The sequence below is a fragment of the Thermobia domestica genome, chromosome 18 (assembly GCF_964235325.1).
Source record: "Thermobia domestica chromosome 18, izTheDome1.hap1.1, whole genome shotgun sequence".
Lineage (NCBI taxonomy): Eukaryota > Metazoa > Arthropoda > Insecta > Zygentoma > Lepismatidae > Thermobia > Thermobia domestica.
The window spans coordinates 173,998,099-174,014,882 of NC_137471.1; the positions used below are offsets into that span (position 1 = coordinate 173,998,099).

General features: G+C 35.8%; 1 protein-coding gene across 1 annotated transcript; it reads right to left on the reverse strand.

The window, feature by feature from the left end:
- Nucleotides 1–3: 3 nt before the first annotated feature.
- LOC145675599 (uncharacterized) lies at nt 4–13,048 on the reverse strand. Its single transcript, XM_081746132.1, has 2 exons — nt 12,144–13,048; nt 4–3,359 (listed from the first exon to the last, which is right to left on the reverse strand). The coding sequence occupies exons 1-2, from the start codon at nt 12,506–12,508 to the stop codon at nt 2,063–2,065; spliced, it is 1,662 nt and encodes a 553-aa protein (XP_081602258.1). The 5' UTR covers nt 12,509–13,048; the 3' UTR covers nt 4–2,062.
- Between the last annotated feature and the right edge of the window lie 3,736 nt (nt 13,049–16,784).

Genomic DNA, 16,784 nt, shown 5'->3' on the forward strand with positions numbered 1-16,784 from the left:
TAAAGGGTGCTGAGTTTGGAAGCGTTTGTTGATATACGTGACATTTACTTTTTCGATATATTACTGTAATATGGACAAGTTATGCATTGGTATAGCTCCAGAGTGGGACTAGGTAATCGGACAATGAAAGGTATGTGGAATACTTTTGGTTAGAAGGTCAACAGTTTTTTTTATAGATTTTGAATAATGAAGCTATCCACACTGTAAATCTGTATGTTAAGTTTGGCAGTAAGAAATCTTTGTATGTACTTAGGATCGTCTATGCACAAAATACAAAAAGACGGCATCAAACCGCAGAAAAGTTAAAGTTCGAGCTACTGCTTCGCGAAAAATATTTGAGCTATCTCTATACTTTATCATTTCCATTGTGAACCCAGTAGTAAGGCAACGGCTAGAGTCTGCGTTTGACAGTTGGGATGCAGTGAAATATCGTTATCATTTATTGGTAGAGAACACTCAATTAAAATAATTTACAATGTTCAACTCAGATGGCAAGAAAAGAGTGAGAGTGACTAGGACAACGTGATCCCACGCTAGACAAGTGTGCCAAATCAGATGTTTTATATTCTGCGTTTAATGTGGTGATGTACAGTAGAATGCTGCTCAAAAGTGCAGTGAACAGAAAACCACCTTTAAACTATACTACAAAAATGTACAAAGTGTTACAAACAATTTTACAGACTCTGCCGTAAATATATCTTTTTAGTATTGAGCGAAACATGTCTGAAAATATCGATAAGGAACAGTGGAATGTCGTTTCTCAACCAATTCTCTACATAGAAATAAGACCGCAGGACCATAGAGGCGGATTGTTTGTAGTATTAAAATTAATGGGGCAGCAGAGCACAGAATGATCTCGTATGTGAGTGTGAAACTATTAAAGCAGAGGTGTGTCCAAAAACAATCTCCGTCCGGTGTTTCTGCAGACCATATAGGAACAGTGCTCAAAGTTTACTTGAAATATGCCACGAATCATTTCCAGATGTTGTCAGAAGGTGACAGAGTTGCTCATTTTGGTGACTATAACTTGAGCTTAGATAGGGATCTACAATAAACATGGGATAACGTCAGACACAAATGACATCCGTTTGTCGACTATTCTACTCAAGCACTCAATTTGGAATAGTACAATTTTCATAGCACGAGTAAAAATAACAGCTTAGATTATACCATCTCTATTCCTCCAACAGAGTGCGACAACTCATATAAACTCTTCGCACGTGTGAGATTTTTGTCTTTTGTGGATTATCATTTAGTTTGCAATATGTGAACCTTGAGTAAATGCCTTGCTAAGCACTTTGCATCTCTTTAGTGACAGCCTTGTGTTCAACTGCATTTCAAGTTTTGAGCGTAGACTATATCGTCTTCCACACCTCCCACGCGTGAGGTTTTGATCCTGTGTGGCTCAGCACGTATGAACGTAGAATAAATTCTATTCCAGGATTTTTGCAAGGTGAGATTTTGCTACTGTGTGTATTCACATATGTGTAGCCAATTTTGAACGTAGATTAAATGCCTTACCACACTCTTTACATGTATGATGTTTTACTCCTGAGTGCATTAACATGTCTCTAGCCAAACTTCAACGTATATCAAATGACATACCACACTCAGGGCATATTAATGCATATTCTAATGGATATTAACATGTGTAGCCAGAGTTGAACTTCGATTAAACTTCTAACCAAACTCTTAGCAACGTGACCTTTTTTTCCTGTATGAATTAGCATGTGTGTAACGAACCTTAAACGATATTTAAATTCGCCATCACACTCGTAGATTGTGTGATATTCTGTTCCTCTGAGAATTAACATGTGTGTAACCAAACTTGAAGGTTGAATTAATTTTTCACCACACTGTTGGCACGTGTTTGGATTAACATGTTTGCAGCCAAACTGGAACCTCGATTAAATGCCTTACCACACTCTCGGCATGTGTATTTTTTTTCCTGTGTGAATTAAATAAATGTAGCCACAATTGAACGTAGTCTAAATCCTTTACCACACGCTCGGCACGTGTAAGTACCTTCTGTGTTTACTAACATGAACAAAGACAAAGTGCCTTACCTCACTCTTGGAAGGTGTAATGTTTTTCTCGCGTCAGGTTGTTCTCCTGTGTGGATTAACATGTGTTTAGCCAAATGTGAACGTTGAGTAAATGCCTTACCACACTCCTGGCACATGTGACTTCTTTCTCCTGTGTGGATTAACATGTGTCTAGCCAAATGTGAACGACAGGTAAATGCCTTACCACACTCTTGGCAAGTGTGAGGTTTTTCTCCGGTGTGGATTAACATGTGTCTAGCCAAATGTGAACGACGAGTAAATGCCTTACCACACTCCTGGCACATGTGACTTCTTTCTCCTGTGTGGATTAACATGTGTCTAGCCAAATGTGAACGACAGGTAAATGCCTCACCACACTCTTGGCAAGTGTGAGGTTTTTCTCCGGTGTGGATTAACATGTGTATAGCCAAATGTGAACGACGAGTAAATGCCTTACCACACTCTTGGCAAGTGTGAGGTTTTTCTCCTGTGTGGATTAACATGTGTCTAGCTAAAGTTGAACGGAGATGAAATGCCTTACCACACTCTTGGCAAGTGTGAGGTTTTTCTCCGGTGTGGATTAACATGTGTCTAGCCAAATGTGAACGACGAGTAAATGCCTTACCACACTCTTGGCAAGTGTGAGGTTTTTCTCCTGTGTGGAATAACATGTGTGTAGCCAAATGTGAACGATGCTTAAATGCCTTACCACACTCTTGGCACGTGTGACTTCTTTCTCCTGTGTGGATTAACATGTGTGTAGCCAAATGTGAACTATGCTTAAATGCCTTACGACACTCTTGGCACGTGTGACTTCTTTCTCCTGTGTGGATTAACATGTGTGTAGCCAAATGTGAACGATGCTTAAATGCCTTACCACACTCTTGGCACGTGTGACTTCTTTCTCCTGTGTGGATTAACATGTGTCTAGCCAAATCTGAACGACGAGTAAATGTCTTACCACACTCTTGGCACGTGTGTAGTTTCCCTCCTGTATGAATCACCATGTGCGTGGCCAAACTTGAACATACTCTAAATTCCTTTCCACATACTCCACATATGTGAGATTTTTCACCTGAATGCACAAACTCACCACTTGACATAGTTGAACGTTGATTAAAGCGTTTATCACTATTATGGTACGTACGACGCTTTTCACTCTCCTGCGTCACCATATTTGTTGTCAAACGTGATCGATGAAATCCTTTGCCAAACTGCGTCGAAGTATCAGATTCCCCATAAGAATGAGAGATGGCTTTATTCAATGTAGTAAACATATTCCCTTCTCCGTGGAAATCAAAGATGTTATCGCGCCTGTAACAAATTCAACAAACAATGAAATGTAAATGGAGATAATGATTAAGTAGCAACAAAAAATGTAATCATTCGCTATATTACATGATAAAGTTACGCTATATTACATGTTTTATTAGACTAAATATTGTAGAAATATGAAATGGAGTACCATATCACTATTGTCTCAAAATAAGTTGCTGTAGATTGTTTCACTATATCAAATTAAACTATCATTTATATCATGGCGGACATAAGTCTATGACCAGGTATTGTCGGCTGCCTTGACACAAATGCACAGCATGAGAATTAAATCTGTCTTATCTGTAGTTTCGTGTGGAGAAAAAAACAACTTGCGATCCAAAGGTTTAAAAACAACTCAACGTATTAATAGAAACTGTACGGAAGATCATTCACTTATATCATCATAAAAGGAACACGAAAGGCGTTTTGAAACCAATTAAAAAATTACATACAACTTTCCAAGCTGAGGCAGAGAAATTTAAAGTAACAAGACTAAAGACGAATCATTTACAGCGTTGTGATCGTGGTTCAGTGGTCTAGTAGCTTGACCAGTTATCTCGAGGATCTTCGATCGAATAAACGTCAAGCATTTTTTTTTTTTTTTTTTTACTTTAGGAATTTTGATGGAAATAGATCGGCGATAACACACGCTTCATTACATTCAAATATTTGAATACTCGTTTGTTTCAGCACTTGAAATATCAAGTTTTCAAGAGTAATACTAATAATAATATTTATCTCGAAGAATATTTAAAAATTAAAAACTTATTATCGCTCAGGTCGTACCATTAAAGCAGAAACGTGATATTAGGCAAAAAAAAAAAAAAAAAAAAATTTTTAGTTTTGTGTAATGTTGCCCATGAAAAGACGAATTTCTCATCTCGATTCTAAACCAAACCAAACAAGATCGGGATGAAACATTTTCATTCGAAACGGGACAAGGTTAACTCACACTATAGTCATGCTTTGGAGATGAGAATCGAGACGAGACCAAAACTATCGTAAACATTTCTCAAACTTATCTCGATTCTAGAAATAGTGTAAGCAACAATTGCTCTGTAGACAGAGTTTTATTCATCATTTTGTTAGTTTGTATTTCAGAGCTCACTGAATTATGGTCTGTGTATATATTTTTGTAGCAAAGTTTTTTTAGTTACATCTGCAAACTTCACAAGTTAGTTTATTACAAGCTTTAGTTTTCAATTATATTCAGTTCTTTCTTTTTACAGCTTTTTTCCTGAAAACGTACAGTAGAATATATTCTACACGAAATATTAGCGGAAATCTTTCGTTTAAATTTGAGTAGCTGTAGAGGTGTCTCATGATGGTACGTAACCCCTTTCCCGAAACCCCTTCGACATCTTCTGTAGCTTAGCCAGCATAACCATTACTTAAAAACAACTGTAATTACGGCTCTTGTGAGTTCAGAATCCCTACTTTCTACACGAAAATTACCTCGAAACTTTCCGTTATAACATGTAACCTTCCTTTATAACATTTAGGTCGTTGTAGGGAAACTTTCCGTTTTAACATGTAGCTAGTTGTAGGAACGTATCGAGAGGGTATGTGCTGTTGCTCCTGACACTTCTCTCCAATCCCGACTATTTTGTAACTTATGCCTTACGCTACGGGTTATTTTACAGGCTTTAATACAATGTGTCCTCATACGGAATTTGTTACCTATACTATTATTATTATTATGACTATTACTGAATATTTGAGACCTCAATATTACGTCCCCCTACCGTAGCAAAGCTGGGATAAATGCAATAAACAAGTGACAAATCTTGAGAAATAGACGAAAATCAATGTGAAGGTTACGATTATATTTACAAGAATCTAACAACTACCAAAAAACACGATTTCAAGCACATGGCGACCGTTTTCCGGATTAAATTATAGCAATCTTCCTGCAACTGCTTTTACAATACCATTAGTTATACAGATAACGTGTTGAGTTTTGAATCTGATTAGCCTAGTGTCGACAGTCAATTTCCATCAGATCTTCGGCGAACACAATTAATTAAAAATAAAGCAGAGTGACAGATAAAAACAAGAAATGAGTAATGTAGATTTTTCATGTAAGTTAAGGAAATATGTTTTACCTTGAGGGCAACAGAGAGATTAATGTAGCTCATAAAAATTTTTCTTGTTGATTTTTAATTCTATGTAGATGTGAGTGGATAGCAAACAGCTGATTGAGTATACACACATAAATACATGTTTTACACTATGCACCTTTATGTGCATTTATGAATAACAGTAAATGTTTTAATACTAATACACACTGAGCAAGGCTATTTGATAATATGTAAAAAGAAAACAGTATCACGTGACAGTTTCAACACAATAACTGTGCAAACAAACAGAGAACATACAGAGAATGTTTCGGAAAGCAGGAATTAGGACGTACAGGAAAAGAAGAAGCAGAATAATTGAACTAGTCAGAAGAAAAAAGAGAAAAGCAATAGCGAACAAAGATCAAGGGGGAGTAATATATAAAGTAGGATGCGAGGAGTGTAACAAAATTTACATAGGAGAAACAAAAAAATGCAAAAAAAGGATTAAACAGCACCAGGATGATGTAAGATTGAAAATGGACAACAATGCGATATACAAGCATCAGAAAGAAACAAACCACAGGATAGGGTGGGAAGGAGCAGAGGTCATAAAAGTAGAGAACACGACTTTGGTGAGAAAATAGAAGGAAGCCAGAGAGATTATGAAAGCAGGAGGCAAAGTGATGAACTGGAATGCAGGATTCTCGATAAATAAGGAGTAAGAGAAGATTCTGCTTAAAGAAGAAGGAATAAAAAGGAAGAAGAAAGAAAAAGAAACAAAATAACAAGGAAAATAAGGATAATTAGAGGACAGGACGCATCCAGCGGAAAAAAGTAAACCTTTAATTGGACACGTGTGCAACTAAAAAGTGAAAGTAAAACCAGACAAGTGTTACTTTTTAAAGAAGGGGCGGAACCTAATAAAAATTGATCTCCGTACAGTCTATATAAGTGATGACCAACTCCTAGCAGCCAGAAGGAGTGGAAGTCTGATGAAGACACAGTTATTGTGTACAAACTGTCACGTGATACTGTTTTTCAAATATTATCACATGGCCTTGCTGAGTGTGGTATTGTGTATTAGTACAAAATGGAATCAAGGCCTGATAGAATAGTTATAGAAAATATTTTATATATGGTACTAGTTTATATCTGTGTTAATTTTATATTGAAGCACTTCGCAAAGTGAAACCTGAGTTGTGAAAAGAAGGATTGGTTGGTAATGGTCGTAATATCAAAATTCATAGTGTTTCATGTTTTAAGTGCATGTTTCTTATTTTCGTATTAAACTCAGACATTTATATTTTTGCACTTTGAATTAGTTGCTCGTAATTCATATCAATATGGAGGCTAGTGTTTTAGAACAATTTCAAGCAACGTTGACAGAGGAATTAGAGAAACAATTAGAAACCATTGCTCAAAAATGGTAATGAATATTGGATGTCTAGGACAAAAAATACATGAATCAGTAGGTGAACTTCAAACCCCGTAACAGAAACGATTTGGGAGCATAGGAAAGAGCGAATTGAATGCCAAAGCAGACAGCTTACGTAATGATATCAAAGTAGCAAATAACTCCTTAACTGAAGTACGCTCTGAATTAGTTAACGCGGCCAATCATGTTGATTCAGTAACTGCTGAGTTTAAAAATAGTGTAGCGGAATGAAAGAAAGGTCTCACTGTGTTCTATGTATACATGCGAACGGCACAGTTTGAGTGTAGGCAAACCAACAAATTAAAAGAGTGCACGGCGAAAAGAAACCGTAAATACTCTTGAATTCAAGGCGGCCCAAGTTGGGAAAGATATGTGCCAAATAAACCAGAAAGTCGATTACAGTCAGAAAAAGGAAATATGCAGTGTATAGATAGCAAAAAAGAAGAATCGTTACGCGTACCTCTGGACAATTGTTTCTAATGTAATTGTTTTGCCGGCAAGGAATACCGATGTTTCACACATGATAAGCGGTAGCGTTCAGGTTGCGCGTATCCGCCCTCTCGAAAAAGCCAGGGAAGACTAGAGAGTTCAATTGATGATTTTGTGTGATAACGAAGTTACAGTGTTGTCGGTTTTGTGTCGCAGCAAATGGTTTTGCGCGACTTAACAAATTCAAATTTGTCTTTGTAACAGTGTATGTCTAAGATAAGTTGCATTTTAGTGCTGTAAATCTATTTCGACTTTATCAGCTTTGAGTATTGTATAAGGAAACGACTTCAAATTAACAATAGACCCGCCAAGCGAATTGTGTTTTACGTAGTGAAGGTCTCGTATATAAAATATCGGTCGGAAATGTTTACCGTAAAGAAGCGTAAAAGTAACACTTCCAATAAAGCACACGTAGTCGAAAGTATATTTCCGTTATAGAACCGAAATATAACAGCAAGGTTAAGAAGAAAATAAGATTGCCAATGATACCCAGTTGAGTTTTCGTAATACATTATTAACGTAAACTCGATTTCGAGGAGCATAATCAATAGAATTAAAATGATCAGACGTGATCATATCAGTACATCAGATGCAACATTTATTAATTTTCAGTTGCCGAAATGTTTGAATTTTCAAGCTAGTACTTCACTTTTGCGAAATTGTAAAGAGCGAAAATTTAAGTGTAGTGCTACTCAAAATGTAGACAAGTTGATAGCTCATGATGAAAACAATGTTCGTCGACCTCCACGTACAGCGTATTCTGAGCACGCACAACCACACATTAGGCGTGCAGTAGGAAATAAGTTGAGAATAAAAGGAAAGAGCCTTGGTAAGCGTAATACGGAACGCACTAAACTCGGTCAAAGACGAACTACATGCAAATTAAAGTCGAGCTGTAGGCGAGGTTATTTCGAGTCAAACATGCGGAAGAAGTGTATATGGACTCCGAAGAGCACTAAAACGCTTAAGCGAAAACACGTACGAACATTGTATAGTAAACTACATGGCAAAATATAGTAATAGTAAAAGCAAACCTAAAAAGAAATTTATGACAGGTATCGCAATGCAGCGTAAATCCAAACGCCGTAAAGGATGGTGTGTTATTACGTGGAAGTTTAGTAAATACGCTGTAAAAAGGAGAAAAGTACCGAAATTAAACAAACTAACTGGAAAAGTACACGTAACCGTGCTAAATTACAGCTCACAAGCGTAACCGGCACAGATGGAAAATTTAAATCTTGGCACAAAAAAAGCGTGAACTTCACCCGAACTCGGGCTAAACCCCGGAAGAGATGAGAAATCAGAAATACCGAATTTGAACTTTTAAACTTTTAGATTATGAAAAAAGGATTATTGTTTATTTCCCCGAATTTCGAAGGTTACTTTTCAGAATCAAAGTGTGTGCCCACCGCCACTGACGCACCAGTCCAAGGAACCATCAAAATCGCTCTACAATCAGGTACGTTTACTTAGATGTCATGTTTTATGGATTCCTTACAGCTTTTGGAGATGAAGAATGAATGTGGAAAGGAGAGGAAAGACAGCATTGGAAATTTTAAACAGGTAATTGATTTAGAACGCGATTTCGGACTTTGAAATTGTAATAATACCGCACCAGTTTTGAAAAGTATGGCTGTCCCGTTTCGGATGCGGACCTTCAGTATCGAATTCTTATTAGGATGTTTAAGTTTTGTATTTTTTTTTCAGGTCTTTCCAGTTTTGGGAACCATACTTCAGAATAAAATTTTATTATCAAATTTTGCTTGAGTTTTTAATCATTCTCCTTTATGCTTATATTAACATTAACTGTCCCCATACAATCAAGCATTTAGAGACATGTTAGGCAATTAGAGATAATTACGAACATAATTAGAGAAGTACTAGTAATAACTACAATTAATCATAAAGTTAAAATTTTGGATAATTAAAAAAATGTGCTCTTCAGATAGTGAATTTTTTCATCTGATGTTGTGATTGTATAATGAGAAAATATGCGAAATTTGTAATGTAAGATTAAGTGGCCGTCAAAATACTGTAAGTTAAACACAATTTAGTATAATATTGAAAGTAATTGACAATAACCTTGAATTTGATAAAGTTGCTCGTTGAGTTGTTCGTCGTTTCGATATACATATGCAGTCTACTATGAAAAGTCAATGTGCATTCAATGTGACTAATGATAACTGAAGTTAATTGACTTCAGAGAAAGCGATATTATAAGTTAAGATGAGTTGAAGGTTAAAATATAGTTCATCCCCTAGGGACATCCCAACTTTCGTTATAAAATTAAAGTGATGAAACCAGTGCGACGCCTGGTTGGGTCCCAGCTAATATGCAGATTCGGCAATTGACTAAAATTTCCAAATTTTGTTCTAACTTTTAAGGTTGGCATAATAAGAGAAAAGTATAATAGTAATAAAATTGATGTTCGGATTTTAGATTTTGATATAATAGTTAATTTTGATTTGGATTTATAGAAAATAATTAGGGTTTTGATTTGGATTTAAAGAAAGTAAATCATATGTTATTCTTTCTGATGTTTGAAAAAAACTCTTGTATTCTTGTGCCGGGAATCATAAACCGATCTAAAGAAAAAGAAACAGGGAAGCCCGTTTACGATTCCACGGTACCCTTTACTACGATAAACACCGGATAATATGATGTATCGATAGTACGGAGTGCCTACGTCAGTTAGACTGTATATGGTAAAATCAAGGTTTATGTTATGAGAACATATTAAGATTGCTACGTACGAGAAGGCCCTGAAGAACAAAAATGTTTAATGAACAAGTTAATATTACTGTTATCTTGTGTTTCACTATTGTGACAAATGCTCTCGGATGTGACTTTATTCTCGATAAAGATAAATGCAATTGCTAGTAAGTCACACATAAGTATTAGCTAGCGCTCTTTAAATGGTTACATTTGTAAACCTACCAATTTGGTAGGTACGAGCGGGCCTGAAGTAATAAAATTGCTTAAAAAATTGATGAATTGAAATGTGGGGCTGTAGCATTAAATCTCCTCCCAGGGTGTATTTCTTGTCGTCCTCTTCATTATATTTATTTTCTTAAAATGCCTCCTCAAGGCCTGAATGTTGACAGCCCAATTGGGGTTGGGAAATTAACCCTGATGTGTCATGACTTGAATGCCGAAGGCATGCAACTAGGGTGGTATGTAAGGTCTTAGGGTAGAAGCGATTCATTCGAATCGTCAGGGACCCTGCAGGTCTCAACTGTAAGAGATTGTCAGCACCGTTGGTTTTAGGATCCAATTCACTAATCTGTATTTTTTATGAATGACTTACAACCTGTGTTGTCAACATAATTACGCACAGAATGGCGCTTCATAAAGCCTAACCGCCGTTTAACTAATTTATTTGTATTAAAATGTTCAAACGGTTATTAGTTACGTTGTATAATGCAAGTTACGTTGTATAATATAACGAAACTGACTTAACATTAACGGATATTCTTTTAAAATTTGGCGGTCCTTACAGTGACTGCTTTCCATACCACTACAACGACAAACTCTCCCTGTAACTAGAACTGATGCTGACCCCAAACATTAACACCAAAATAAAGTTACATGTTCTATCGTAGGTGGTAGTTGAAACTTCGTGTATACAATTCATGGTTTTACTGACGGAGGACTGTGAAACTCTCTTCATATTTTGTACGAAGTAATGCCCGATGTGCAAAGTAACCCCTTGTCAAGGTAGCTAGTAACCACTGTAAGCGAAATGAAGTATCAAAATTTAGTGTGGCAAATCATAACATGGAACTATGAAAATGTTTGGGAATGAAGGGATCCATATAATTAAGAAGTTACGTCCCTAATGTATTGTGTTACTTTGGAACACAAATATACAAGCAAAGAAAGCATTTCAGCATGTTACCTGTAAAATACTTAGGAACGTACAAGAACACATTCAACACGTAAGACATGTAAGTCATCCTAAATACAGAATTTTGCGCTATCCTTGTTTAGCCACATTCTGCGTAATGCCCTAATCTGCATAGCAATCTTATTTTTACCGGTCATCTAGCACATGCTGGTTAGCGTTGTTTTTACAATAATTTATATATTATGTACGTTCACCAAGCCTTTAAAGTGATCCCATATTGAGAAATGCAGGTCCATACCCTAAAAAAGATTCCTGGGAATGTAAAAAGTCGACTTCCTTGAAAAAATGAGTGCAGCTATGAATTGGACTGATGTATGGACCTCTACAAATAATGAACATCCATTGTTGGTAAAAATATTCTTTATCTTGTACTTTACTTATGTCTTTCGAAGCCCACCGGAAAAATGAGGCTAGACCCATTTGGGCTAAATCCTAAATAAAATCACAAACGTCCATAGTTTATGTTCGAATATAATACATTACAGGTTTACATTTGTAAAATTTTAGGATAATTACCATTCTCATTATTTGTTATTTTACATAAGTCTCTATATAAATAAAACAATATCGTCGAGCACCCATATTTTAAATATGTGAAACAATTAGTGAGAAATGTGTAACTAATAATAAAGAAATAATTATTTTATCAAGATATGAACTACATAAGAATTGTATGGATGGTATCTATGTTGTTATTATTTTTATTTGGTATGCAGCTTGTCTATGTGTCTCATGTCATTTCCAAATTGTAGGCTACTATTTTACGTTCATGATATCTCCCATATCTAAATATTTGTCGTGAAGTATTGCATTTAACCAACAAAATTTCCGAAACCATGTAACCGTAATATCAATCTGAGCAAATTAGTTAATGAAAAATTGAACATTACCTTTCTGGCCGAACTGAATTTAAACTTTTTGTTGTTAATTGTTGGGAGTCATTAGAATACGACGCAAAAGTCTCCTGAACCACAATTTTTCTTAGCGTTTCTATATTACTTTCAAATGCAGGATCTTCTTCTAGTGCTAATTCTGGTTTCACCCTATCAACGTTTAGTTTCACATCCAAAGAGCACATAGCAGTATGTTTGTCCACTGATACCTCTCCTTCCGTTGTAGATAATATTAACTCTTTGTTGTCATTCTTTAGTTCGTATGTCCACCCTCTCCCTTCGAGCGGATCATCATGAGGTAAGTCATAAGCAATTTCTTCTTTGCACATCAATTCCAACTTAACAGAGGCCTTACCAGCCATTGTGAATTAAAATATAATAAGAATTTAACACTGTTCTTATACTCCCCTTATATTTTACGTTGCCAGTGTTAATGAAATCATTTACAAGTACGTTCACAAAAGCAACTTTATATTTCCAATCTTTTTCTTCTTCCTCTTATTCTTATTCATTGGCCACAATTGCTCTCTCGGCAATTGATTGATGATTGTTTGTTTGTAGTAAGCATCACAAAAGTTTTGAATAGTATCATTATCACTGTATTGAACAAGAATATCGGCAATTTAGAATGGTAATTAAACGTGTAAAATGTAAAGATTAGAATAGTTGAAAAATGATAAAAAAAAAAGTAACAATATGTGTACAAAGTCATAAAACAGATAGAAAGTAGTAAGTATGATAAAGCGAAAATACGTGAAAAAAGAAGTGTCGCACTCGGGAAAAAGTCAAATATCAGGTTCAGGTTCAGGTTCAAGGTATTTTCCTTCCTTCTCTTCGGAAGTTTGGTTCGGGAAAAAGAGAAAAAAAGAGAAAGTAAGTACTGCTCCTTTTTCATTTAGAGTTTTCCATTTTCTTTTTCCACCAAAATTCAAGAAGTTCTTTGTTTTTTCTAATTTCTTTCTCACTTAGTTCCCTTGCATTTACATTAAAGCCTAGCCTCCAAGCAAATTTAACCAAATTTCCTTCCTTTTTCATTTCATCGATCCATTTCCATTTTCCCCTGATTTTTAGGGTTTCTTCACATTTTAACAATAAGTGTTCTAATGTTTCATCTTCTTTAAAACATAATTGACATTTTTCGTTCACTTCTTTAAATTTTCAATCTTACCCCTGTTTCAAGGCTCCCTGACCTGGCTTTGAAAAGTAAAATGCTTCGCAAATCATTCTTCATATAACTTATTTTCTCATAACGCCTTTTATATGTGTATATTCCTTTCAAACTGCTCTTCTTGACACCTTCTTCATACCACTTTTCCTGCGCTTTCTCTTTAATTGTTTCTTCTGTGATTTTTTGGAGAGAAGTATGGTACAATAGGAAAAGGTCAGAATAAGGAGAGAATTTAGAACAGACAAAGGGGGCTGAAGACCAAGTTCAACAGAACAAGAAGTAGAGAAAAGTGAGGAGTGTAAAATGACTGGGAAAAAGTGTAGAAAAAAGAAGGGAATGTATGAACGTGTAAAGGAAAGAAAAAGGGTGTAAGTTTACTAAATATGTATAGAAAACCCCACACAACTCTCGTCATCACAGGACACACTATGCACGATGCACTCGCCATAACGGCCACTCTACTCGATATTTCAAGGATACTCTCCCGGCAATTATAGACGGTACTTGCTTTCAAATATACGATCATGTTTTAATATGATACAGAATAATTGCTTATTAAAAAAATTAGTTCTTCTTCTTCTTCTTCACAAATATAAAGCCCGACCTGACATAGACCATTGGAAATTTATAATGTGTTTAAAGCCACTGTTGTATACTTGTTGAAGGCAGAGCTACCACTGACTTTATATATTATTATTAATAATAATAATAATAATAATAATAATAATAATATGCGTAACAATGAACGAAAAGTGGTTGGTGTTTTCTTTGCACTTTTGTTTTCATATCATTATTGTTTTCCACCGTAAATTAAATTGCACTAGTTATTTTTTTCGTTTATTGTATTTGTAAAATGTTAACTTTTACCAATGTCAACTCATTCAAGAGTAGTGATAGGCAGTGGGAATATTTCCGGTGGAAAGGAAAATAAAAAAACGGGAATATTCCCGTTTTGTTCTCTTGCATTACAATTTCCAGGAAGGAATTTATTTCCATTTCTTTATTTTATTTTCCAAATTATAAGAAAAGTATGACAAATTACTTTATTTTCATTTATTATGATATACTTCTAGGATTTAAACAATTTGGAGGTTTAAAAAATTAAAATTCGTTGACTGTATTTTATATAACTAGTCATATGATTTTTCTAACAAGGGACATGCTTCGGTTAGAACGCGATGATCGGCATGAAACTTGGTATACTTATACAGGACTAAGTACTGAACACTGTATGATAAGTCATTCCCGTGTAAAACTCCTTCCCCGCCGACAACGCCAGCTATCCTTCGAAACACTGGCAGTTAAATTCCCCGTTATAGGTGCTGAGTGATGGATCAGTCTGGCGGGTCAGTGTGTCGTTGTAAGCTCGAATTAGTGTTAGGTCAGTGTGCAAAAAATGGGGCGGGCTGCTGGCATTAACCTCCTTCATGTAAGTGAATTGTTAAAAGACAAACTAAGGCGCAGATTTAAGAATCAAATATCAGTTGGAGCAGAAGGTTAAGTGATTTGCAACACTTTGATGCAATTTAATTATCAATGAGTACGAAAATGAATTAGAAATGATAATACCCGTCAGAGATGATAAAGAAAACTGGGCCATATGCAGAGTCCTTCTGGCTTGTGATTAGTACCATACTAAAGCGTTCGTCTTACATATGTTTCCTGCAGATGTCGGGCGTTTAGCATTACGCTAATCATTTGTCAAAACGACTTTGCATAAGGCGGATTAAATTTCTAAATGTTATAAACATGGTCGCTTACTCTGAGGGAAGAACATAGACTGAAAGTTTTTGAGAACAGGATCCTGAGAAGAATATTCGGGCCCAAGAGGAACGAGAATGGGGAATGGCGGAAGCTTCATAACGAGGAACTACATAGTTTATACGGTTTACCCAACATTGTGAGGGTCATCAAGTCTAGGAGGCTTAGGTGGGCAGGTCATGTAGCTAGAATGGAAGAAAGTAGAAACGCTTTCAAAGTCTTGACTGGTAGACCCATAGGAAAACGACCATTAGGAAGACCTAGGCGCAGATGGGAGGATAATATTAAGATGGATCTCGCAGAGATAGGAATACAAAGTAGAAACTGGATGCAATTAGCTAAGGATAGAAGTCAGTGGAGAGCTTTTGTGAACGCGGCACTGAACCTCCGGGTTCCATAGGCCATAGAGTTAGTTAGTTATAAAAAAATTTAGGTTGGGTAACTGCCAGAATGCAGATACCCCACCATTTTGTCAACATTTGCGCTTAAGTATGTATGTTCACAATATTTGCATGTCTTTCCTTTTTTTTAATTTTGCATGTAACATTGCCACACACGACTTTTCTTCCTGCCTATTTCTCGAAATTCCATGCGTGAATTCACATGTAAGTTCGAGTTCCTCTTCAGAAATTCGAGTCAGAGAGAGGAGACAGACTGACGTCTATTAAAAACGGCAAAATTTGATGCAAATATCTTAGAACTGTTATATATATATATATATATATATATATATATATATATATATATATATATATATATATATATATATAGGGTGCTATTCTCCAACTCGTGTGTGTCCATAGAGAAGAGGCACGTTAGCTGTGGTGTGTATACGCGTGCAAGATGTCGAAAAAAAATACTAATTTGTTAAATGTGTCCACTACAAGCTAGTTTTGATTACAATTAGAAGCAGTGAACCGTTTCTATGGTTCAAGTGACCTATATAATTTCTCTTAATATTGCTATTCCTTTCTAGCTTGACACGTTTCAGGTTGTAAGCCTGTAACAGCACCTCCGAAAAGAATGAAAAGCACTTCATCCTTGACAGTCCACAATTGCTCCTTCTGTGAAGATTACTTTGTACATAGTGTTCGTATTTGCTGTGTCAGTTCTTCACTATTACTTTTCAGCTGTGTCGCCTGAGTGAAGTAACTATTCTGCATACTCTTTTGTAGTGACGTGACTGATTTTACTTGGAAATTTCAAAATACTGGACCCCTTCTTCATTTTAAGCATGTGTCATCTGATATCGTAAAAACGGTTTTATGCAGTGCGATCCATTCCTACGCGATTGTGACTCAAAGCTACTTGTTGAGACCGCCTACCATTGGGTATGGGTGTGTTTCTCAAACTCTTGTTATTTTCCACATAAACCTATCATTTTCATCTCGCCTACTCCTAGTATTACACCCGAGCTCAGTTCGTCAAATTCCCTTTGCTTTAAATTGAACTAGATATAATAATAATAATAATAAAAAAAGAACCACTTCTGGGCATCTTGCAGTCGTGTGCGTGATTTTCGCTCTTGAAGTGTTCATGCTATACAGCTAAGTGTATATGCATGCATATTATAAATTTGCACACAATAGATGCACAATACTCAAAAAAATAAGAGAGCAGAATATATCAGAAGATAATCAGTGATCTTTCTGGTGCCATCATTTACCTTTGTTATGGACATGCGCTAACCAAAACAAATCATTATGACA